Below are 23,433 nucleotides of genomic sequence, written 5' to 3' on the forward strand. Positions count from 1 at the left end.
CTGTACAGAAGCAGTGAGTATCGGTGCTCTTATCGGACATACCTTGGCCCTTTTGTCAGCCTGCTAAAACAGTCTTCATCAAGCGAGCAAGAGAAAATGCGAGTAAGGATTACATTCATGTCTCATCAGTAACTCCTTCGTATTTTTTTTCATGATTTTTTTAAATCATCAAGAGGGGTGACTGAGGGAAACCAGATGGGATATTAGCCTACTCGCTTCTTTTGCCATCGATTTGAGCCTACTACTGGCAAGTGGAAAACAAGCCCTACTTTTGCTCAATTGAGCGAGAGATTCTGTCATTCTAACAATGTGGCAGTGTAAGCAGTTGGTTGGGGGGCAGAAATTCGCCCTAAAATCTCTTCTCTCTTGAACCAATTTGGAGAGGATAACCTGTGCAATGGAATGGAATTGTGATTCTACATTGGCATATTGTTTTTATAGACAGTCTTCTTGCCTACTATAATCCCTGCGGCGATAGTGGCGCTGCTGACAGGATATCTCATTTTCTGCGCGGGAGCACTGAGGTGGCTATAAGGATAAACACATAAACAAAGATTGGTCACCAAACTTGGATTGTGCATGTTTTTCTATCACTGGTAGATGCTGTCGGTTTCCCTTCTGTTTCATGGCTGGGGCACGGCGGATAAAAACTTTGTTGACTTTAAACATCTGCATGTTCGTGGGCATTATACTGTTCTCGGTTTACTGCAGAATTCAGGATCGCTCAGAGGAACTCATGAAGAACGGCAGGACCACTGAGCAAAGATCCAACCGTAGAAATGGGAAAGTCACTAACTTTGTGGAGAAGCAAACTATTCTTCAGAGGCTTGAGCATCTTGAGGATGTAGTCTACCATCAATTGAACGGTAAATTGTTGATCCATGTGATCATGAACATCAAGTCAGCTTGGTGCAACTTTATTTCACCCCACATCAGGGCTTTATGAATTACTTTTATAGTGCCCCTACTGAGTTAATCATGCATTTTACAGTGTCTCTTGGATTTGCCACATCTCAGCTGTTGTACAACCCATGGGTATTGTCATTATCTGATATTGGAATAACTGATCAACCTGGCCCACATCCACCTCATCCATTATAGTCCCACTCACAGCATCACTTTCAGCCCAAATGTCTAATCTGCTTTTAAATAATTCTGAAATAACCCAGACAAAGTGCTCTGTTTTTCTCTAAAAGACTGGCATTATAAAAGTCTAATCCAGGGTTCCCCAACTGGCGGCCTTCAGGCTGAATTTGGCCCTCTGTGATTTTATTTAGCCCCACAAGTATTCTGAGCAGATTCTTTGTATTTGTTTTATTTAATTTTTGGGACAATAAGACTGTAAAAACACCAGCAAATCAGCTCCAAGTGATTTGAATTTTGGAAATATGTTTCAAAATATTCCCACGCATAATACAGAGATCTTATACAAATGTAAGCAAGGTTTGAAATGATTATGTTTTAGTGAAATATTATATCTGTTTGGGCTTCTTGCGGTCAATTTGCAGTCTACAAATGATTTGTAATTATGTTCTGGCCCCCTGACCATCCACTCAAGAAAGAAATCGGTCTGCGGCTGAATCTAGTTGATGATCCCTGGTCTAATCCATATGGAGAGTTATACTTTATGTTTTGTATAAAATAACATTCTAGATAATTAACAGTATTACTGTATACACAAGGTGTGATTGGCCATACATGTTTTTTTTTAACTAGATCAAATAAAATTGTATTTGTCACATGCACCGAATACAACAGGTGTAGTAGACTTTACCGTGAAATGCTTCCTTACGAGCCCTTAACCATCAATGCAGAATTTTAAAAAAGTAAGTAAGAAAAATTAGCTAAATAAACCAAAGGAAAAAATAGTAACACAATAAAAAAACAATAACGGGGCTATATACAAGGGGTACCGGTACCGAGTCAATGTGCAGGGGTACGGGTTAGTCGAGGTAATTGAGGTAATATGTACATGTAGGTAGGGGTAAAGTGACTATGCATAGATAATAAACAGAGAGTAGCAGCAGAGTATGTGAAGAGTGTGAAGTAATGTGAATGTATGTGTGTGTAGCATCAATATGCATATGTGTTTGTGTTTTGTGTGTGTGTTAGTCCGTGTGTATGTTTGTGTGCTGGAGTGTCAGTGTAGTATGTGTGTGTGTGTGGTTAGAGTCCAGTGAGTGTATATCGGCAAGTGCAACAAACAAAAAAGAATACATACGAATAAAATAAGGGGCTCGTTGGCTGGCCCTCACTACATATTCGTCGCCAAACCCACTGGCTCCAGGTCATCTATAAATCTCTGCTAGGCAAATCCCCGCCTTATCTTAGCTCATTGGTCACCATAGCAACACCCACCTGTAGTATGCGCTCCAGCAGGTATATCTCACTGGTCATCCCCAAAGCCAACACCTACTTTGGCCGCCATTCCTTCCAGTTCTCTGCTGCTAATGACTGGAACGAACTGCACAAATCTCTGAAGCTGGAGACTCTTATCTCCCTCACTAACTATTGCCTTACCTCCATAACTTACTACATTTGCACACACTGTATATAGATTTTCTATTGTGTTATTGACTGTATGTTTTGTTTATCCCATGTGTAACTCTGTGTTGTTGTTGTTTTTATCGCACTGATTTTAGGTTTAGATTTTAGTCATTTAGCAGACGCTCTTATCCAGAGCGACTTACAGGAGCAATTAGGGTTAAGTGCCTTGCTCAAGGGCACATCGACAGATTTTTCATCTAGTCGGCTCGGGACTGCTTTGCTTTGCTTTATCTTGGCCAGGTCGCAGTTGTAAATGAGAACTTGTTCTCAACTGGCCTACCTGGTTAAATAAAGATAAAATAAAATAAAAATGCAAATAGTCCGGGTAGCCATTTGATTAACTGTTCAGCAGTCTTATGGCTTGGGGGTAGAAGCTGTTAAGAAGCCTTTTGGACCTAGACTTGGCGCTCCGGTACCGCTTGCCGTGCAGTAGCAGAGAGAACAGTCTATGACTAGGGTGGCTGGAGTCTTTGACAATTTTTAGGGCCTTCCTCTGACATCGCCTTGTATAGAAGTCCTGGATGGCAGGAAGCTTGGCCCCAGTGATGTACTGGGCCATACGCACTACCCTCTGCAGTGCCTTGCGGTCAGAGGCCGAGCAGTTGCCATACCAGCCGGTGATGCAACCAGTCAGGATGCTCTCGATGGTGCAGCCGTATTACTTTTTGAGGATCTGAGGACCCATGCCAAATCTTTTCAGTCTCCTGAGGGGGAATAGGCTTTGTCGTGCCCTCTTCACAACTGTCTTGGTGTGTTTGGACCATGATAGTTTGTTGGTGATGTCGACACCAAGGAACTTGAAGCTCTCAACCCGCTCCACTACAGCCCCGTCCTTTTCCTGTAGTCCACGATCAGCTCCTTTGTCTTACTCACGTTGAGGGAGAGGTTGTTGTCCCGGCACTACACTGCCAGGTCTCTGACCTCTTCCCTATATGCTGTCTCATCGTCGTCGGTGATCAGGCCTACCACCGTCGTGTCATCGGCACACTTCATGATGCTGTTGGAGTCGTGCGTTGCCACGCAGTCGTGGGTGAACAGGGAGTACAGGAGGGGACTGAGCACGCACCCCTGAGGGGCCCCGTGTTGAGGGTCAGTGTGGCGGATGTGTTGTTGCCTACCCTCAGGAAGTCCAGGATCCAGTTGCAGATGGATGTGTTCAGTCCCAGGGTCCTTAGCTTAGTGATGAGCTTGGAGGGCACTATGGTGTTGAACGCTGTGCTGTAGTCAATTAACAGCATTTTCACGTAGGGGTGGCCAACGCTCTAACTGGAGAGACACTAATAAGGTGCTGAATCAGATTGGTTTTAGAGGACTGTCTGGAACAAAAGCCTGCACATCCAGTAGCTCTCCATGAGAAGGGTAATGTCCATTGCCCCTCTTTTTAGCACCTAAAATAGTTAACAACATTCTCTTTGAGGAGCTCAATTGAAATCCACCACAAAGCAGTTTAGGAGGATGGATGCTGTCAGCCTTAATTGATGGGTCTCAACCTTGCTGCAAACAAGTGTAGAGGACAAACTAGTTATCCTGAAATATCACCTCTTCTTTGCTGCACAAAACAAGGTCTAAAATCTATTAATAACAAAGTCACCCAATAAGAAATCTCTATACCCCATGGTCCTGGGTTTATATATCAGGTTTCAGTGATGAAATTCAAGCCAGTTGGGGACATTTCTGCAGCAGGTTTGACTGTTATATCACATTTACTGATTCATCTTCATTATCCAATGTGGTGTTTGTCTGATCCGTTTGCTTTATAAAATCCCCCTCAAGGGACAAGCTAATTGTCACGAACAGAAGAGGACCCAAGAGCGCAAGTTCAAATTCAGAGTTCTTTATTCAAGGTTACAGGCGGGAAGAGGAGTCCCAGGGGTGTCAGGGGTCTTTCAGGGTCCTCCTGTGGGTACCTGTGCTCCGGGGGTCACCAAATGTCCGGGGGTGTCCAGTCCAAGTGCTTAGTGTGTGTGTTCCCCAGTGATGGAGCGGCGTATCGGGCTGAGGGTGGTGAAACGTCTGGGCACGCTCATCTGGTGGTCGGAGACCTGGGGAACACACACACACAACAGCAATATGAATGGCAGGCAGAAGTACAGATCAGGGCTGGGCAAATATCGCTGGTGAGAGACAGAAGGCAGAAACGAGTTACCGGAGGGGCTGAAGATCGGAGAGTAGTCGAGGTCCAGAAGGCAGGTTGGGATAGACGGGGCAGTAGAACAAGGAGGCAGTCAAGAAAGGATCGGTATCACAAACAGGAGTCAGAGCGCAGACAGGCAGGTTACTGGTCCGGGTTTGAAGACGATCTGACAGGGCTTGGCTGAAAACCAGGGCTTGATATACTGGGAGAGGTAGTGGGGAAATGCAGTTCAGCTGGCAGAGTAATTAGAACAGAGTGAGGCAAGGTGAGGATGGTGAGTGGGAAATGCAGTGCAGCTGGCCAGGTAACAAGAGCAGAGCAGGGCAGGTGGAGCTAGTTAGGCTGAGTAGAGAGAGGGAGGTGAGCAGAGTGGAAGATAATTGAATGCAATAAATGTTGCTACCAGGGAGAGAGAGTGCTCATGACAGGACCCCCCTCCAAGGGACGGCCCCAGAAGTCCCAAGAACAACATCATGCCGGGAGGGTGGAGGGGAGCAGGCGGCGGGTCAGAACTCCTCCGAGCGGTCCGAGTGAATCTCCTCATCCTCAGAAGGAGCTGGAGGGTCACGGTCGGGAGACAGGACAGGCACTGAGACAGGAGCAGGGCGGGCCGGACGGCTAGGAACCCCTCTTGGACGGCCCCTACGGATTGCAGGCTGATCAGGATGTAGTCGGTGGAAGTCAGTGATAAGGGTCCGGTCCACTATCCTCCTGGCCGGGATCCAGGTCCTCTCCTCTGGACCATATCCCTCCCAATCAACGAGGTACTGGAGACCCCTACCCCTTCGCCTAGAGCGGAGCAGCCGCCGGACGGTGAAGACAGGACCGCCATCTACGAGGCGCGGAGGAGGTGGCGCCGGAGCTGCAGGGACCAGGGGACTTTCATGGACCGGCTTGACCTTGGAGACGTGGAAGGTGGGGTGGACCCGCATGGAAGCGGGCAACTGAAGTCGGACCGCCGTTGGACTGATGACTTTCTGCACAGGAAAAGGACCAATGAAGCGAGGGGCCAGCTTGCGTGATACAACCCGCAGCGGCAGATCCGGGCAGACAGCCAGACCTTCTGACCAACCCGGTAAGTAGGTGCTGGGTCCTCCGTCGGTTGGCACCGACGGCGTAGCTGGTTCCAGACTTCAGGAGCACAGTGCGAGCCTGGGCCCAGAGTGCGGCGGCAGCGGCGGGCATACGCAAGAGCAGACGGACAGGTGGCATCCGCCTCCTGGCTGGCAAACAGTGGAGGTTGATACCCGTAGACACACTGAAAGGGGGAGAGCCCGGTGGAGGAACTGGTGAGTGAATTATGGGCATATTCCACCCAGAGCAGGTGTTGAGCCCAGGCCCGGGGATTTTGGGAAGCCACACACCTCAGTGCCTTCTCCAGCTCCTGGTTCATGCGTTCAGTCTGGCCGTTTGACTGCGGGTGGAATCCAGACGATAGGCTGGCGGTGGCCCCAAGGAGATGACAGAACTCCTTCCAAAAGGTTGCTGAGAATTGCGGGCCCCGGTCTGACACTATATCCTGGGGTAGGCCATGGATACGAAACACATGTTCCAGGACCACCTGGGAGGTCTCTTTAGCAGAGGGTAGTTTGGGAAGGGGCACGAAGTGGGTCATCTTACTAAAGCGGTCAACAATGGTAAGGATGACTGTGTGTCCGTCAGAGGGCGGAAGGCCCGTAACAAAGTCCAGTGAAACGTGGGACCAGGGCCTCTTGGGTATGAGTAGGGGTTGCAGCAACCCAGCAGGAGGCTGGTTGGGAGTCTTGTTTCGGTTACAAGTGGGACAAGCTCGGATGAATTCTCGGACATCCCGTCTCATCCCCCGCCACCAGAACCGCTGGCGGACCAGATGAAGGGTGCGAGTGATGCCGGGATGACAGGCCAGACGGGATTCGTGCCCCCACTGAATCACAGGTGACCTGAGATTTGCTGGAACAAACAGACGGTTGGGGGCGCTGGTGCTTGGACCTGGCTGGTCCCGAAGAGCCTCCATGACCTGCTTCTCGATCTCCCAGGTGAGGGCCGCTACGACCAAGTGGCTGGGAAGAATGGGAGCTGTCATGGCGGTGGTCTCGTCCTTCTGAAACATCCGGGAAAGAGCATCAGGTTTGATGTTGCGAGATCCCGGGCGGTAGGAGAGCGTGAAATTGAAGCGCGTAAAGAACAGAGACCACCGCTGTTGACGGGAGTTCAGCCTCCTGGCTGTTTGGATATACTCCAGGTTCTTGTGGTCTGTCCACACTACGAATGGTTCCTTTGACCCCTCTAACCAGTGCCGCCATTCTTCAAGGGCGAGCTTGACAGCCAACAGCTCGCGGTTCCCAATGTCGTAGTTGCATTCGGCAGGGGTTAGCCGACGGGAGTAGAAGGCACAGGGGTGCATCTTGCCATCCTCAGCTGCTCTTTGAGAAAGCACTGCACCCACTCCCACGTCCGAAGCATCTACCTCCACCACAAACTGCCTTGCTGCATCTGGCATCTGGAGGATGGGAGCAGAAGTGAAACATGTCTTGAGGATATTGAAGGCCTTATCAGCAGCTGATGTCCATTGGTACGGTTGTTTAGTGCTGGTTAGCGCCGTGAGGGGTGCAGCCACTGTGCTATAGTTTCTGATGAATCTCCTATAAAAGTTGGCAAAGCCCAGGAACTGTTGCAACTTCTTCCGAGACTCAGGAACTGGCCAGGAAGTGACAGCCGACACCTTCGTGAGATCCATCTGAATGCTGCCCTCGGTCACCACATACCCCAGGAATGAAACGGTCTTGGCATGGAACTCGCACTTCTCTGCCTTCACGAAAAGAGAGTTCTCCAGCAGGCGGCGCAGGACCAACCGGACGTGGTGCGTGTGTTCTGACAGAGTCTTTGAGAATATTAAAATATCGTCAAGGTACACAAATACGAACGTATTTAGCATGTCCCTGAGGATATCATTCACTAGGGCTTGAAAAACTGCTGGGGCATTGGTGAGGCCGAAGGGCATGACGAGATATTCATAGTGGCCGGTTGGTGTGTTGAACGCTGTCTTCCATTCGTCTCCCTCCCTCATCCGCACCAGATGGTAGGCATTGCGAAGGTCCAGCTTAGTGAATACAGTGGCTCCCTGCAGCAGTTCGAAGGCAGACGAAAGTAAGGGCAGTGGGTAGCGATTCTTAACCGTGATGTCGTTCAGACCCCGGTAATCTATGCATGGACGAAGAGAACCGTCCTTCTTGCCGACAAAGAAGAATCCCGGCTCCTGCGGGGGAAGACGACGGTCTAATTATCCCGGAGGCAAGAGAGTCATTAATGTAGTCCTCCATGGCCTTTCTTTCCGGGGCTGACAGTGAATACAGACGACCCTTGGGAGGTGCTGTGCCAGGCAGGAGATCAATCGCGCAGTCATAGGGTCTGTGTGGGGGGTAGAGATGTCGCCTTGGATTTGTTGAACACCTCTTTCAGGCTGTGGTAACAGGCCGGAACATTGGATATGTCGGAGGTAGCGCTAGATCCTTCCCGGTGAACGGGCAGGGTGGCCCCCCTTAAACAGGTCTGGTGACAACTCCTTCCCCACTCACGGACTGTTCCTGTCTCCCAGTCGATGTGGGGGTTGTGCTGACGGAGCCACGGGTATCCAAGAATGAGTGGTTGGCCAGGTGAGTGTAGGAGGTGAAACTGGATGGACTCCTGGTGGTTTCCTGACAGCAGGATTGTCACAGGGGCGGAGATATGAGTGACAGTGCCAAGATGATGCCCATCCAGGGCTCGTGCAGGAATGGGTTGTGTCAGTTGATGATGGTTCACGCCCAGTTGCTGTGCAAGCTCAGGGTCCATGATGTTTGCTTCGGCTCCGGAATCCACAAGGGCGGCCAATGTATGAGTCTTGTCAGAAAGCTGAAGGCGGAGATGAAGCAGGGTCTTTCGGATGGAGGGAGACTGAAGGCTTGTTGAGCTCACCCGGATCTCCCCTACACCTGGTGAGCTGCGGCTTTTGCCGGACAAGTAGCGACACGGTGATTCTCGCCACCACAGTAGAGGCAAAGGTTGGAGCTTAGACGGCGCCCGACGCTCCTCGGGAGTCAGAGAGGCACGGCCAATCTCCATGGGCTCAGGCTGATTGAGTTGGCTATGGGACTTGACAGGCAGGGGCTGGACAGAAGCGGTATCGACCCGAGTACGGATGGCAGGTTGACTGAGACGGCCCTTCTCCCTCCTCCGGGTCTGTATACGGCGGTCAATGCGAACGGCAAGGTCAATGGCGGCATCAAGCGTTGAGGGCGGGTCATGGGAAACAAGCTCGTCCTTGATATAGTCCGCCAGGCTATGGAGGAAGGCTTGCACCAGTGCCTCTGGGTTAAACGAGCTTTGACTGGCCAGGGTACGAAAGTCAATGGAGAAGTCTGCCACTGTCCGATTGCCCTGACGGATGGTGAGCAGAGCTTGTGACGCTCGGCTGTTGGCGAGCCTAGGTCAAAGACCTTTAACATCTCCTCCTCAAAGGCACTGAAGGAAGCACAGGCTGGGGTTTGCCGGTCGAATTCGCCGTTCCCCACAACCGAGCTCGACCGGTGAGATGTGTGATGACATACCCCACCTTGGCTCCCTCTGTTGAGAAAGTCCTGGGCTGTAGTGCAAACTGGATTCGGCAGCTGCTCAAGAATGGTCTTACTTGCTTCTGGTTGCCATCAAAACGTTCGGGTTCCCAATCCTTGGTTCAGGAGCGTGGGGATCTGGTGGCAGCACTGCCGGGCCTGCAGCATTGGGACCTCCAGCGGAGGGATGAAGGAGTATCGGTGGTACAGGAACAAAAGGACCAGGGGGGTGCAGGTGGAGTAGCCGGGCTTGAGAGTAGTTGCAGGGCTTGGGCTAGCTGTTGTTGCTGCAGTTGGAACTGTTGTTGCTGCTGGTTGAATAGCTGGAGAAGGGAAGCGATGTCGCCAGCCATCCGATTTATGTCTCCCTCAGAGCGTTCCAGTCGCTGTAGGGCAGTCCTCTCTGGCTCTTCCTCCATCGTGGTCAGGGGAGTGCGCTGGGTCCATGATGGTCAGATCGTTCTGTCACGAACAGAAGAGGACCCAAGAGCGCAAGTTCAAATTCAGAGTTCTTTATTCAAGGTTACAGGCGGGAAGAGGAGTCCCAGGGGTGTCAGGGGGTCTTTCAGGGTCCTCCTGTGGGTACCTGTGCTCGGGGGTCACCAAATGTCCGGGGGTGTCCAGTCCAAGTGCTTAGTGTGTGTGTTCCCCAGTGATGGAGCGGCGTATCGGGCTGAGGGTGGTGAAACGTCTGGGCACGCTCATCTGGTGGTCGGAGACCTGGGGGAACACACACACACAACAGCAATATGAATGGCAGGCAGAAGTACAGATCAGGGCTGGGCAAATATCGTGGTGAGAGACAGAAGGCAGAAACGAGTTACCGGAGGGGCTGAAGATCGGAGAGTAGTCGAGGTCCAGAAGGCAGGTTGGGATAGACGGGGCAGTAGAACAAGGAGGCAGTCAAGAAAGGATCGGTATCACAAACAGGAGTCAGAGCGCAGACAGGCAGGTTACTGGTCCGGGTTTGAAGACGATCTGACAGGGCTTGGCTGAAAACCAGGGCTTGATATACTGGGAGAGGTAGTGGGGAAATGCAGTTCAGCTGGCAGAGTAATTAGAACAGAGTGAGGCAAGGTGAGGATGGTGAGTGGGAAATGCAGTGCAGCTGGCCAGGTAACAAGAGCAGAGCAGGGCAGGTGGAGCTAGTTAGGCTGAGTAGAGAGAGGGAGGTGAGCAGAGTGGAAGATAATTGAATGCAATAAATGTTGCTACCAGGGAGAGAGAGTGCTCATGACACTAATTTAATCAATTTATTCAAACAATAATTGCTTGAACTCATTCCCAATGTTTTGACTATGCCACTTATAATTCAGTGTTTAAATGCATAATTAATTCAGAAGTTGGATTAGCAAGATGCCAGGTCCTGCTGTAATTGACAGTATAAGCCATTCTACTCACATTACAAGTCAATCATCCTGTCCCCTTTTTGTGTATTTCTTCCTACCAGTAAAGTCTAGGTAAATAATAACAACAACCTTCAGTTTCCTTTAAACCTGGCTATCCTGTTTGTCAGTCAGACTGGGAGTTTATAAAGATGACTTATTATAATTTCATCCAACATCATCTTATCTTTCACAAACAAGGTGCTGCAGTCAGTAGACATGTCAATTATTTCGCTTGTCTATACTTCAATTGCCAACTCTCCTATTAATCTAGATGCTCACCTTTTGTTTACTTTCTAGAGGGAATAGAGACAGCTCAAATGATTGACGGATTGAGATGAAAAGTGTAACTGCTTGCTTGCTTTTGTGATCCTGAGGCACCTCCGACAAAATGAGTCTGACATTTTCCTCTGACTTTCCACAGGTCTGGGAAAGCCGGTTGGGGTACTGGAGGGACCAGTGGGCCAGGAACAGGGGCAGGCCAGGACCCCTGCAACTCTGAGAAACCCTGTCCGCGACCCAGATGGGGGAAAGTATGAAGAGTACGGCTACAACGCACAGCTGAGCAATCAAATCCCACTGGATAGATCCATTCCTGACTACAGGCCGAAAAAGTAGGTCCTAAACCCTGCCCTCACAGCTTGAAAACCAGAAGGTAACATAATAAAGCATTATGAGTTTAGGGTACTGATGTGACAGCTTTTCACTAAATTGTGTTGACAGGTGCAAGCTGATGACTTACCCAGATGACCTCCCTCAGATGACAGTGGTGTTCATCTTTGTAAATGAGGCCTTGTCAGTGATCCTACGGTCAGTCCACAGCCTGGTCAATCACACACCTGCACACATCCTCAAGGAGATCATCCTGGTGGACGACAACAGTGACAGTGGTAAGACAAGGGCTTTTACAGTGTGTGTGTGTGTGTGCGTGTGTGTGTGTGTGTGTGTGTTTGTGTGTGTGTGTGTGTGTAAGAGGGAGAGAAAGCGAGCGAGAGAGAGAGAGAGAGAGAGAGTGAGAGAGACGTGAAATTATGGTTTTCTAGTTTGAGCTCCAACACTTGATTATTTTTGTTGTTGTAGTGGAGCTAAAGCTGAACCTGGATCAGTATGTGAATAAGCAGTATCCAGGCCTAGTGAAGATTGTGAGGAATAGCAGACGGGAGGGACTTATACGGGCCAGAATCCTTGGCTGGAAAGCTGCCACTGCACCAGTTGTTGGCTTCTTCGACGCACATGTTGAGTTCAACACAGCATGGTGAGGAACAGATTCTTATTTCCCCTTAGATTGACACTTGAAAAGGAGTTTAAAATAGTCTCATGCATTATCATCAATCAGATGCAGATTCCTCCCAACACTGAGGTGCCATACAGTATACAGTGAGGGAAAAAAGTATTTGATCCCCTGCTGATTTTGTACGTTTGCCCACTGACAAAGAAATGACCAGTCTATAATTTTAATGGTAGGTTTATTTGAACAGTGAGAGACAGAATAACAACAACAAAAATCCAGAAAAACGCATGTCAAAAATGTTATAAATTGATTTGCATTTTAATGAGGGAAATAAGTGTTTGACCCCCTCTCAATCAGAAAGATTTCTGGCTCCCAGGTGTCTTTTATACAGGTAACGAGCTGAGATAAGGAGCACTAGTGCTCCTAATCTCAGTTTGTTACCTGTATAAAAGACACCTGTCCACAGAAGCAATCAATCAATCGGATTCCAACCTCTCCACCATGGCCAAGACCAAAGAGCTCTCTGAGGATGTCATGGACAAGACTGTAGACCTACACAAGGCTGGAATGGGCTACAAGACCATCACCAAGCAGCTTGGTGAGAAGGTGACAACAGTTGGTGCGATTATTCGCAAATGGAAGAAACACAAAAGACCTGTCAATCTCCCTCAGCCTGGGGCTCCATGCAAGTTCTCACCTCGTGGAGTTGCAATGATCATGAGAACGGTGAGGAATCAGCCCAGAACTACACGGGAGGATCTTGTCAATGATCTCAAGGCAGCTGGGACCATAGTCACCAAGAAAACAATTGGTAACACACTACGCTGTGAAGGACTGAAATCCTGCAGCGCCCGCAAGGTCCCCCTGCTCAATAAAGCACATATACAGGCCCGTCTGAAGTTTGCCAATGAACATCTGAATGATTCAGAGGAGAACTGGATGAAAGTGTTGTGGTCAGATGAGACCAAAATCGAGCTCTTTGGCATCAACTCAACTCGCCGTGTTTGGAGGAGGAGGAATGCTGCCTATGACACCAAGAACACCATCCCCACCGTCAAACATGGAGGTAGAAACATTATGCTTTGGGGGTGTTTTTCTGCTATGGGGACAGGACAACTTCACCGCATCAAAGGGACGATGGAAGGGGCCATGTACTGTCAAATCTTGGGTGAGGACCTCCTTCCCTCAGCCAGGGCATTGAAAATGGGTCGTGGATGGGTATTCCAGCATGACAATGACCCAAAACACACGGCCAAGGCAACAAAGGAGTGGCTCAAGAAGAAGCACATTAAGGTCCTGGAGTGGCCTAGCCAGTCTCTAGACCTTAATCCCATAGGAAATCTGTGGAGGGAGCTGAAGGTTCGAGTTGCCAAACGTCAGGCTCGAAACCTTAATGACTTGGAGAAGATCTGCAAAGAGGAGTGGAACAAAATCCCTCCTGAGATGTGTGCAAACCTGGTGGCCAACTACAAGAAACGTCTGACCTCTGTGATTGCCAACAAGGGTTTTGCCACCAAGTACTAAGTCATGTTTTGAAGAGGGGTCAAATACTTATTTCCCTCATTAAAATGCAAATCAATTTATAACATTTTTGACATGCGTTTTTCTGGATTTTTGTTGTTGTTATTCTGTCTCTCACTGTTCAAATAAACCTACCATTAAAATTATAGACTGATCATGTCTTTGTCAGTGGGCAAACATACAAAATCAGCAGGGGATCAAATACTTTTTTCCCTCACTGTATGTTCTCCAATATTTAGCTACATACTGTACTATTTTAAGCCTGGAATTCATTACACTGAGATCTGATGAGAGTGTTTGTGCATCTGACAGAAGAGCACTTTTATTTGCATATCAGAGGTAATCCTTTCTTTCAGTAATGGAAAGACAAGGAGGTACAGTAGTCACCACAATCCATCTTCACCACACCACTTTAGAAAGAGCAATTCATTCAGGCAAGGTGACACTCTCTCTCAGAGGTTAACCCTATTTGTTCTAAAATGATATTGCAGCTGTGAAATGTAGACTCCTTAACTGCACTCATATTGCAAAAGTTATGTCCACAATGGAAATTATATCTGATTGCATCAGTCAAGTTTTACACGGAAAAACCATGGGTGGCTTTTGACCATTTCTGTGGATTCCTCATGTCTAACTCATTGTTTAAAAAAGTTTGGTCCAAATCAGATGTTAGGTACTATATTTATTGAATATTATATGAATCCTATGAATTAAAATGGCCAATTTGGATGCAATCAATTAGTTTAATTTCTCAGAGATCAAATTATATTTCAATAAAATAATGTTACAGAAAAGCTAATCTTATCTGTTTCTAAATAGAATTCAGAACATTCTGAGATCGTGGGTGTCGAAATCCTCTTTCTTGTGCTTTTTGAGGTGGAACAGTGTTTCACTACAGTTGTAATACAGAGAACTGTTAGCTACATAAATTACTATTTATTTGGTTTTGATCTCTGGAACAGACGTGAAAAAATATGAGAACTGTACCTTCCTCTGCTAGCAGTAAGGATTCAGGATGTTTTGATGATGATGATTAAATGCTTGAACAGACTGTGGTGACCCCATTTTCCCACTGGGAACAGATGAGATGACAGAAACATGATTTACTTTCATGCTTTTCCTATCATGTCAGCATGTACACAACAGTGTACAGTTACCAGTAAACATCTCAAACTCCTTTAGAATATTTATAGGGATAAAAAATGTGACTAAAATGTGTTTCCTTTCCTCCTTTGACAGGGCAGAACCAATCCTAACCAGAATCAGGGCAGATCGAACACGTATTATTCTCCCGTCGATCGACAACATCAAGTACAACACGTTTGAGGTGCAGCAGTATGCTAACGCAGCCCATGGTTACAACTGGGGCCTTTGGTGTATGTACATCATTCCCCCTCAGGCCTGGCTGGACAGAGGAGATGAGACGGCCCCCATCAGGTATGGGAAAAATACAGTATATCTCTCAGACATTATTGGGGGCAGGTGCTTTGGCAGTTCTCTGATGCAATACTCTGCAATACAGTGCCTATAGAAAGTCTACACCCCCTTGAACTTCTTTCACATTTTCTTGCATTACAACGTTGGATTGAAATATATTTAATTGTAATTTTTGTCATTGATCTACACAAACTACTCCATAATGTCAAAGTGAAAAGAAAATTCCACACATTTTTTAAAATTAATACAAATTAAATAAGTATTCACCCACTTTGTTTAGGCAAGCCTAAATTAGTTCAGAAGTAAAATAACATAATAAGTTAAATGGACTCGCTCAATGTGAAATAATAGCGGTTGACATGATTTTTGAATGACTACCTTACCCCTTCCTCTGTCCCCCATACATACAACAACTGTAAGGTCCGTCCCTCAGTCAAGTATTGAATTTCAAGCACAGATTCAACTACAAAGACCAACAAGCTTTTCGAAAGCCACATAAAGAAGGGCAGTGATTGGTAGATGGGTAACAATAACAAATCAGACATTGAATATATCTTTAAGCATGGTCAAGTTAATAATTATGCTGTGGATGATGTATTAAAGCATCCAGACACAAAGATGCAGTCGTCCTTCTGAACTGAGCTGTTGTTCACAGGAAGGAATGCTTAGGGATCAGGGCTGGAATTGCCAGGGACCTCACGATATTATCACAAAACTTAGGTGCCGATATGATATGTTTTGCGATTCTCACGATTCTATATGTATTGTGATTTCATACTGTGATTTTTTTTGCGATTCGATATTTCAAACATACTGCTGATGTAGAGGTACAAGAGAGAGCCATGAGAAAATTAGTTTTGAACAGTTATGGAAATAAAAGTGCTGAAAACAAATTGGCTCCCTGTTTAAAAAGAAGATGGAGAACAAGCTATGAAGGAAAAATACTGGAGTTTTGGTGCAGGTACAGCCAACTAGCGCAAAAATTATATTGCGATATTGTCAAAATGATACGATATGATATAAAGTGTTGGCTGGAGTGGTGTAAAGCTTGCCGCCATTGTACTCTAGAGCAGTGGAAACGCGTTCTCTCGAGTGATGAATCACGTTTCACCATCTGGCAGTCCGACGGACAAAATCTGGGTTTGGCTGATGCCAGGCGAATGCTACCTGCCCGAATGCATAGTGCCAACTGTAAAGTTTGGTGGAGGAGGAATAATGGTCTGCGGCTGTTTTTCGTGGTTCGGGCTAGGCCCCTTAGTTTCAGTGAAGGGAAATCTTAACGCTACAGCATGCAATGACATTCTAGAAGATTATGTGCTTCCAACTTTGTGGCAACAGTTTGGGGAAGGCCCTTTCCTGTTTCAGCATTACAATGCCCCCATGCACAAAGCAAGGTCCATACATAAATGGTTTGTCGAGATTGGTGTGGAAAATCTTGACTGGCCTGCACAGAGCTCTGACCTCTACCCCATAGAACACATTTGGGATGAATTGGAACGCCGACTGAGAGCCAGGACTAATCGCCCAACATCAGTGACCGACCTCACTAAGGCTTTTGTGGCTGAATGGAAGCAAGTCCCTGCAGCAATGTTCCAACATCTAGTGAAAAGCCTTCCCAGAAGAGTGGAGACTGTTATAGCAGCAAAGGGGGGACCAACTCCATATTAATGCCCATGATTTTGGAATGAGATGTTTTGACGAGCAGGTGTCCACATACCACTTGGTCATGTAGTGTATCGTCAGACATAATATCCCGATATGTAACTGTATAGATTTTTTCCCCCATCACTATTAGGAATGTCACCATGAGGCCATTAGTGATTTTAAAACAGCTACAGAGTTCAATGACTGTGATGGGAGAAAACGGAGGATGTATCAACAACATTGTAGTGACTCCACAATAATGACCTAAATGACAGAGTGAAAAGAATAATACAAATATACAGAATTCCAAAACATGTGTGGTGGAAATTCAACACCAGGGACACCTGAAGTCAATATCAAATTAATCACTCTTTATTATCACGGCCGGAGAGGTTCACAAACTCAATCCAAGCTTCATGAAAACTCTGAAAAGGGCGTTCCCTTTAAGTCCTTATATACTGCTACACAAACAAGTCATATAAGCATGATTTACATTATTCATTATTCATTATTAACATTGGTTCCTGCATGTGACTGACTGATATCTCACGAGGCTTCTTCTATATTGCACAATACAGGTGTGCAAAGCTCTTATGAGACTTACTGGTTCTAAGAAGACTCACTACCAAAGGTGTTTCTAACATGTATTGACTCAGGGGGTTGAATACTCATCTAATCAAAGTATATTAGTGTTTTATTTTTCATTAATCGTATTTTTTTTTTTACAATTTATCTTCCACTTTGACATTAGAGTATTTTGTGTCGATCGTTGACAAAAAAATACAATTAAATCCATTTGAATCCCACTTTGTAACACAATCAAATGTGAAGAAATCCAATGGGGGTGTAGAATTTCTATAGGCACTGCATGTTTTTTTACAGAAAACGTGGGCTTGAAAAACATGTTCTTAAAATATACAAGATGTTCCAACTCGCTTCTGTACTGGGTAGGCTGCTAGGCACTAATCTGTTATTTCTCCGTTCAGGACCCCTGCCATGATTGGCTGCTCCTTTGTGGTGAACAGAGAATACTTTGGAGAGATTGGCCTTCTAGACCCAGGCATGGAGGTGTATGGAGGAGAGAACATTGAATTGGGCATAAGGGTACGTTTCTAAGTGGTACATGCTTAAACTAAGAACTGATGAATAGAGTATGTTGTGTAAAGTAATCCATTCGTTTAGGCTATACTTCTGATAAGTAAGATTCACACCCTGTGGTCCATTATGTGTTAGCCATTACAATGTGATTATAAAGCAAGGAAATCATTATGTAATTGGGACTGGAGAGTTTAAGAGTTGGTGTGCTGTAAGTGATGCATGAAGTTCAATTAAGCTCTGTCACAGTAAAAAGGATATGGGTGTGATTTAAAATGAATGTAACGGCAGCAAATTATTCTATTGATTTTGGCCCTATTATCATTTGAGTGATCCAAATAGATTTCAGGGTCTTAAAAAGGAATAGGCTGCCATTATCTGAAGTATGATTCAAAACAAGTTTTTAAGTTTCAAGTTTTAATGTCTCGTGCACAAGTACAGTGAAATGCCTTTCTTGACAGCTCTAAACCCAACAATGCAGTAATCAATAACAATGAAATACTAAAAATAACATACGGTAGAACAAAAACACAGGATAAATAACAATAATTAATAAGAAGAACACGACAAAGTAAGCATACTATATACAGGGTCAGTTTTACTATCAAACAGAATGGAAAATTCCATCGGATCATTTAACATAGGTCCTACAATAACTCGTGACTTGGCATCAATGGCTTGTTATTGAAACATATGGGGCTGTTCTGACACATTTCTCTCCCAGCATGTTTTATTTGGCTCTGCTGAGATCATTAAGGAATCATTAGGCTCTAAGCATACAGGGAGACCAGTTGGTATAAATATTGATTGAAGTGATCCTGCACCGCACCACCTGGTATACTGCTGAATAACAAAACATGCCCTTGTAGTGCACCAAAAAATGGTCTGTGTCAGGTGATTTGTGCATTATTTATTTCCCAAAAGCCTGTACCCATTTGAATTCCTTTACGTTCTAATAATATTACTGAGATAGTTTAATTGTTTTTGGGAGACAGGAATATTTTGGTTTGTAGACTGTCAAATATCTGCAGTGACATTGGTGTGGAAGTTGTGTCCCAGTGTGAGAACTGAATGTGTTCCAGAACTCTGCAGTCACCTACAAGCGTCCCACTGGCACACAGGTTTATTTCACACTTCCGACGTGATCGTTATGACTTGAGCAGCGGTGTGCGGGAGACGAGAGGAGACAGCAGGATAGAGACGGATGGAGGGAGAGAGAGAGAGAGGGAGAGAGAGAGGGGTGGGGACAGGAAGAGAAGAAGGGGCCAGGTTTGCACCTATTACGCTCAGAGGGGAATAAAATACAAAACATTTGGTCCAGGTAATGGAGACAGTGGGAAAGGGAGCCAGCACAACAACAGAAACCCAATGAGAGACAGATGATTGTATCAAAAGAGATCTAAGCCAAATGATATTATTGTTAACCCTACAACACTATTGTGAGGTACCTCTCTGTGCTGTGCTCACAAAACTGGAGTATGGAGAGGTACTCTAAAAATGACTCTGGCAACACAACCAGCACAGTATAATCATACACACAAGGAAGTGGCCCTTTGCCTGAAAAATATCAAAGAAACTGGGCAATTGCAAGTTGTTAACAGCTTTCCATGTGCCTTTGGGAAATTGCCTCGGCAGCATCTCTCTCAACAATATTTATTTTTTAGAATACAATACTATATTACTATTGTGGTCAGGCTTCTTTCTTTCTTTCTCTTTCTTGAACTGTTATGTCTCAGGTATGGCAGTGCGGGGGGAGTATGGAGGTCTTACCGTGTGCTCGGGTGGCACACATTGAACGCATCAAGAAACCCTACAATGATGACATTGATTACTATGCAAAGCGCAATGCCTTGAGGGCAGCCGAGGTGTGGATGGATGACTACAAATCACACGTCTACATGGCCTGGAATATCCCTATCAATGTGAGTCTAGTGTAGTTCCCTAAGGGGAACAATATACTACAGCTCAATTGCGTCTTAACTGGTCATTGGTTTTGGTGCTTTGAATTGTTTTCTAACTCAACAGAACCCTGGAGTTGATTTTGGAGATGTTTCTGAGAGAATCGCCTTGAGGAAGAAATTGCAATGTCGCAGTTTCCAGTGGTACTTGCGGAATGTGTATCCAGAGATGCGAGTGTACAATGACACCATCACCTATGGTGAGGTGCGAAACAGCAAGGCCAGTGGCTATTGCTTAGACCAAGGACCTAATGATGACAACAGCGCGATTCTCTACCCGTGTCATGGCATGACATCTCAGGTCAGGAAAAGTTCTTAGAACCTTATATGCTTGAATGCATAGAAATGTAATCCTCTTACACAAGCTCTTATGTTAGTTCAGGAAAACATTTAGAACTATCCCATATGCTCTGGCCCCTGCCCACGTCCACAAAATATAATGCATCCCTACCCTTTTGCGTTCAAGCCCTTCCATTGTTCATCTTACTGTGGTTGTTTGTGCTTTTCTTTAGCTTGCTTTAGCATGGTAATTCAGTGAATTCCAAATGAATTGTCTTGGCACAGGGCAATTTGACAAGGTTACCTCTACTCAGAATAGTGCAGCAGCACCTGTGATGGGCTCCAACATCCTCTCTGGCATCTAGTTTCCTGAGTGTTGTTCACCATTAATAATTCAACCCCAGATTTTGTAATCATCTGTGCCCTTACTTGTGACATTCATTAGATTGAAGCTACATTTTGGCGTGTGAAATGAAATAGAGATCAAGCTCACAATGTCAAATTACAATTAACTCTTCAGATAGGATCACTGGGTCTCATTTATAACAAATGTACTCACCTAAGGGATCTGTATGGTCCATTATGCTCATAAACAATTTAGCTTTCATTAGCATGGAACATACATACATGCACATATCCCTGTGGTATCTATCAAGGCTACATTGTCATTAGTATTTCAGCCAATTACACAGCAAAAGTTTGTTGGACATTTCAACAGTAACTAAGGACGGGCCTTGCATGGGATTTGACTAATGTTCAATAGAGCTGTATTGAAGGCTTACTTGGTCATAGCTCATCTTTCATTTCAAGATGGCCTTTCCACTGGGTAGTTGTAGTTCAGCTGTTGAAAGAGCAGGCACTGGTTTGACAGCTCTTGTTCAGCTCAAGAGGCACTATGACCTTTTGTACTCAAGGTATCAAGAAAGATCTTTCTCATGAGACAGCTCAATGATTACACAATAACATGTACCATTCCTATGTGTATAGATGTATTCAACAAGTTTTGTATTGTCCAACGACTATGTGGGTGTATGTATAGAAAGTATTTGTGTGTAACCTTTCATATATTTTGTCAGAACTGGATGTTTACTTGGCATTTATGTTTTTTTTTTAGCTGGCCCGTTACACCTCAGAGGGGATTTTGCAGCTTGGTCCCCTGGGTTCCACTACATTCCTGCCCAACACCAAATGTCTGGTGGACGAGGGACGAGGGCGGAGGCCAAGTCTAAAAATATGTGATGGAGCATCACACTCATCACAAAGGCTTTGGGACTTCAGTCAGGTAAAACCTCAAAATGTAATGACTTGTGGGGGAAAAAAGGACTCCTGCCACAGCTGTATTGCTTGTTAATACTGCAATTATAACCACAGCTTGTTCCTCTTCCTTCTGTAGAATGGCCCAATAATCAGCAGAGACACTGGTCGTTGTTTGGAGGTGGAGATGTTTAAAGAGGCCAGCTTCGGCCTGCGGCTGGTGGTCCAGAGGTGCTCTGGTCAGAGGTGGACTATCAGGAACTGGCTCAAACCTCCACGACACTGAGGGCAGTCTCAACAAGGAGGTGCACCATATACAGGCCAGCTGATGTCTACAAAAAAGACATGGAACCCTTACCCTGTAGCACTTGGACTATCCTCTTCACAAAGATTGTGTTCCTTTGGATTGAGGCTATAGACTCTGTTGTCTGCTCCTGGAAAGGTCAAGGAATTTCAAAAGCATCTTAACAACAAGTCATCACAAAGTATGGAGGATACATATCCCTACGAAGAACCAGAGGATGTACCATATCCGCTACAGAGGTTGTCTATGACAATGATAGTTGCAGTCTGCGATACTAAAGGAGGTAATACAAGCGAACAGGCACATGTTGACAAACCAGTTCATTTTGAGTGTGTTTTGTTTCTGATTTCAGATTTCATTCATATCACGCCATAATCCCTGAACACAATTATTTGCCTTCAATCATATGTCTGTCTTCTGGAGGCCTAAATTATCTCACATTTATGGACAATAGAGGAAAAAGTGAAAAACGCAAATTGTACACAACAATCTGGATAGAATGATAATAGGACATTAAACATTATGACATATTTGTGTTCCTTCTTGACGAGTGATTTTGTATTAGAGCTGAATGTTTGACTATTGTTAATCATGAAAAGTATTGGTTTCTCACCTCTACAGCTGGTTCCACATATATTTATGCAAAGGGCTGACCTTGAGTCTCCAGGCTCTCTAATTATATGTAAGTGTTTCACTCAGACAACATGTAAACTGTAATCTCTGTGATCAAGCACAGCATGATCAGATGTGTCATGTCAGATGATGTTTCATTACTCCAACTGTCATTTTCCACCATCTGCACACCAGAGGAGATTCAATCATGAGCTCTCATATCAAAGATTTCCAATCACTATTGGGGTCTGTTTAATCAAAGTCTTGGTCCCTGAGTCCTACATCCAGCAAGACCTATCACCAACAGCTCTGAAAGTACTAGCGGTATAAATACAGCACATACAGGCCAGACTTTGCATTAAAAAAGTTAACTGATTTAAGTGAATGGTGCTACAAGGCAAAGTCTTATCTCTTTATATGAGAGGGGCTGCTCTTGTGCGTCCACATCTGAACAGGTCTGGATGTGATGTAGGGGAGTAAAAGTGGTGTCAGAAATGGAAAGGTCGATTGTGACTGACAGGTTATCGACAGAGAGCTCAATCAAACAGAGTGCTGTTGTAATTGCTTTTCTCACTTGAGTTTAATGTAGAGGGGCTGAGATTGTGAAAGGGCTCTTAATGGTCGCTGGATAGGCCATGCCCTTCCACTTGTGACAGTCACCTCTAGCCATTTTGAGTTTACAGTAGGAGTGGCATCCATAGAGACACAAGTGCAAGCACACATCCCACACTAAGCTGCACCCACACCCATGCATTGATTTATGAAAATAAACACAGTTTCAGGTGTGACATTGAAGATACTGTACCTGGTCCCTCCTGCTAATTTTCCTTATGTAGAACCTGGTTATGCCATGACAAGTTTCTGCTGTTTAGTATTCACTACTATTGCAACATTTGAGATACTGAAATAGAGCATGTGCAACCTGTGCAACATTTTTTGCAATTCAAGGTCAAGACAGGTTTAAAATGCTTTGTATTTTCTGCAATGCCTTTAAACAGGGGTAGAGCAAAGATGATATGTTGATGAAAAATGCATGAGTGTCATGAGATGCAGAAGGTGATAGCTGTGTTTGTTTTAATCTTGCGTAGAGACTGCCTCGCACTGAAGACTAATTCCTTGTTCCCTCATCATGCTACGCCGGAAAATACGGGCCTAACTCCACTTCCCCTCTGTAATAAAAGAGTGGGTTTGGCTCAGAGGGAGAGAGGATAAGTAGGTGGCAGAATGCAGAATGGACCTCAATATCCCTCACAGGAGGAGACCGCTGGAATATAAAATGTAAATTAAACTGGTAGTGGATATCTTTACGCTATGATGAAAGCAAGCACAGTTCCCTGCTATGCTTTACACTCGACAACCTGCTGTGACAGGTTTTTCCAGAAACTATATATTTCAGTCAGAAACATAATGGATGAATATTGATATGTTCATAGTCAAGTAGTAGACCCATGCATATAAAACATT

At 45.5% G+C, this 23,433-nt stretch overlaps 1 protein-coding gene across 1 annotated transcript; it reads left to right on the plus strand.

The window, feature by feature from the left end:
- On the plus strand, window positions 1-23,433 carry LOC121582354 (polypeptide N-acetylgalactosaminyltransferase 9). The gene is made up of 10 exons (XM_041898087.1): window positions 1-866; window positions 11,059-11,248; window positions 11,358-11,524; window positions 11,715-11,889; window positions 14,626-14,823; window positions 17,454-17,571; window positions 19,299-19,484; window positions 19,588-19,821; window positions 20,914-21,081; window positions 21,193-23,433. Exons 1-10 carry the CDS (start codon window positions 626-628, stop codon window positions 21,337-21,339), a joined length of 1,824 nt encoding a protein of 607 aa, XP_041754021.1. The 5' UTR covers window positions 1-625; the 3' UTR covers window positions 21,340-23,433.

The sequence above is a fragment of the Coregonus clupeaformis genome, chromosome 15, assembly GCF_020615455.1.
Source record: "Coregonus clupeaformis isolate EN_2021a chromosome 15, ASM2061545v1, whole genome shotgun sequence".
NCBI classification, from domain to species: Eukaryota; Metazoa; Chordata; class Actinopteri; order Salmoniformes; family Salmonidae; genus Coregonus; species Coregonus clupeaformis.

Excerpts from the sequence above, each read along its gene's own strand:
- LOC121582354 (XM_041898087.1), top strand. The coding sequence starts at position 626 with ATGGCTGGGGCACGGCGGATAAAAACTTTGTTGACTTTAAACATCTGC. Across the intron at positions 19,485-19,587 it reads CCTGGAATATCCCTATCAAT|AACCCTGGAGTTGATTTTGG; the intron begins GTGAGTCTAGTG and ends CTAACTCAACAG. Across the intron at positions 19,822-20,913 it reads GTCATGGCATGACATCTCAG|CTGGCCCGTTACACCTCAGA; the intron begins GTCAGGAAAAGT and ends TTTTTTTTTTAG.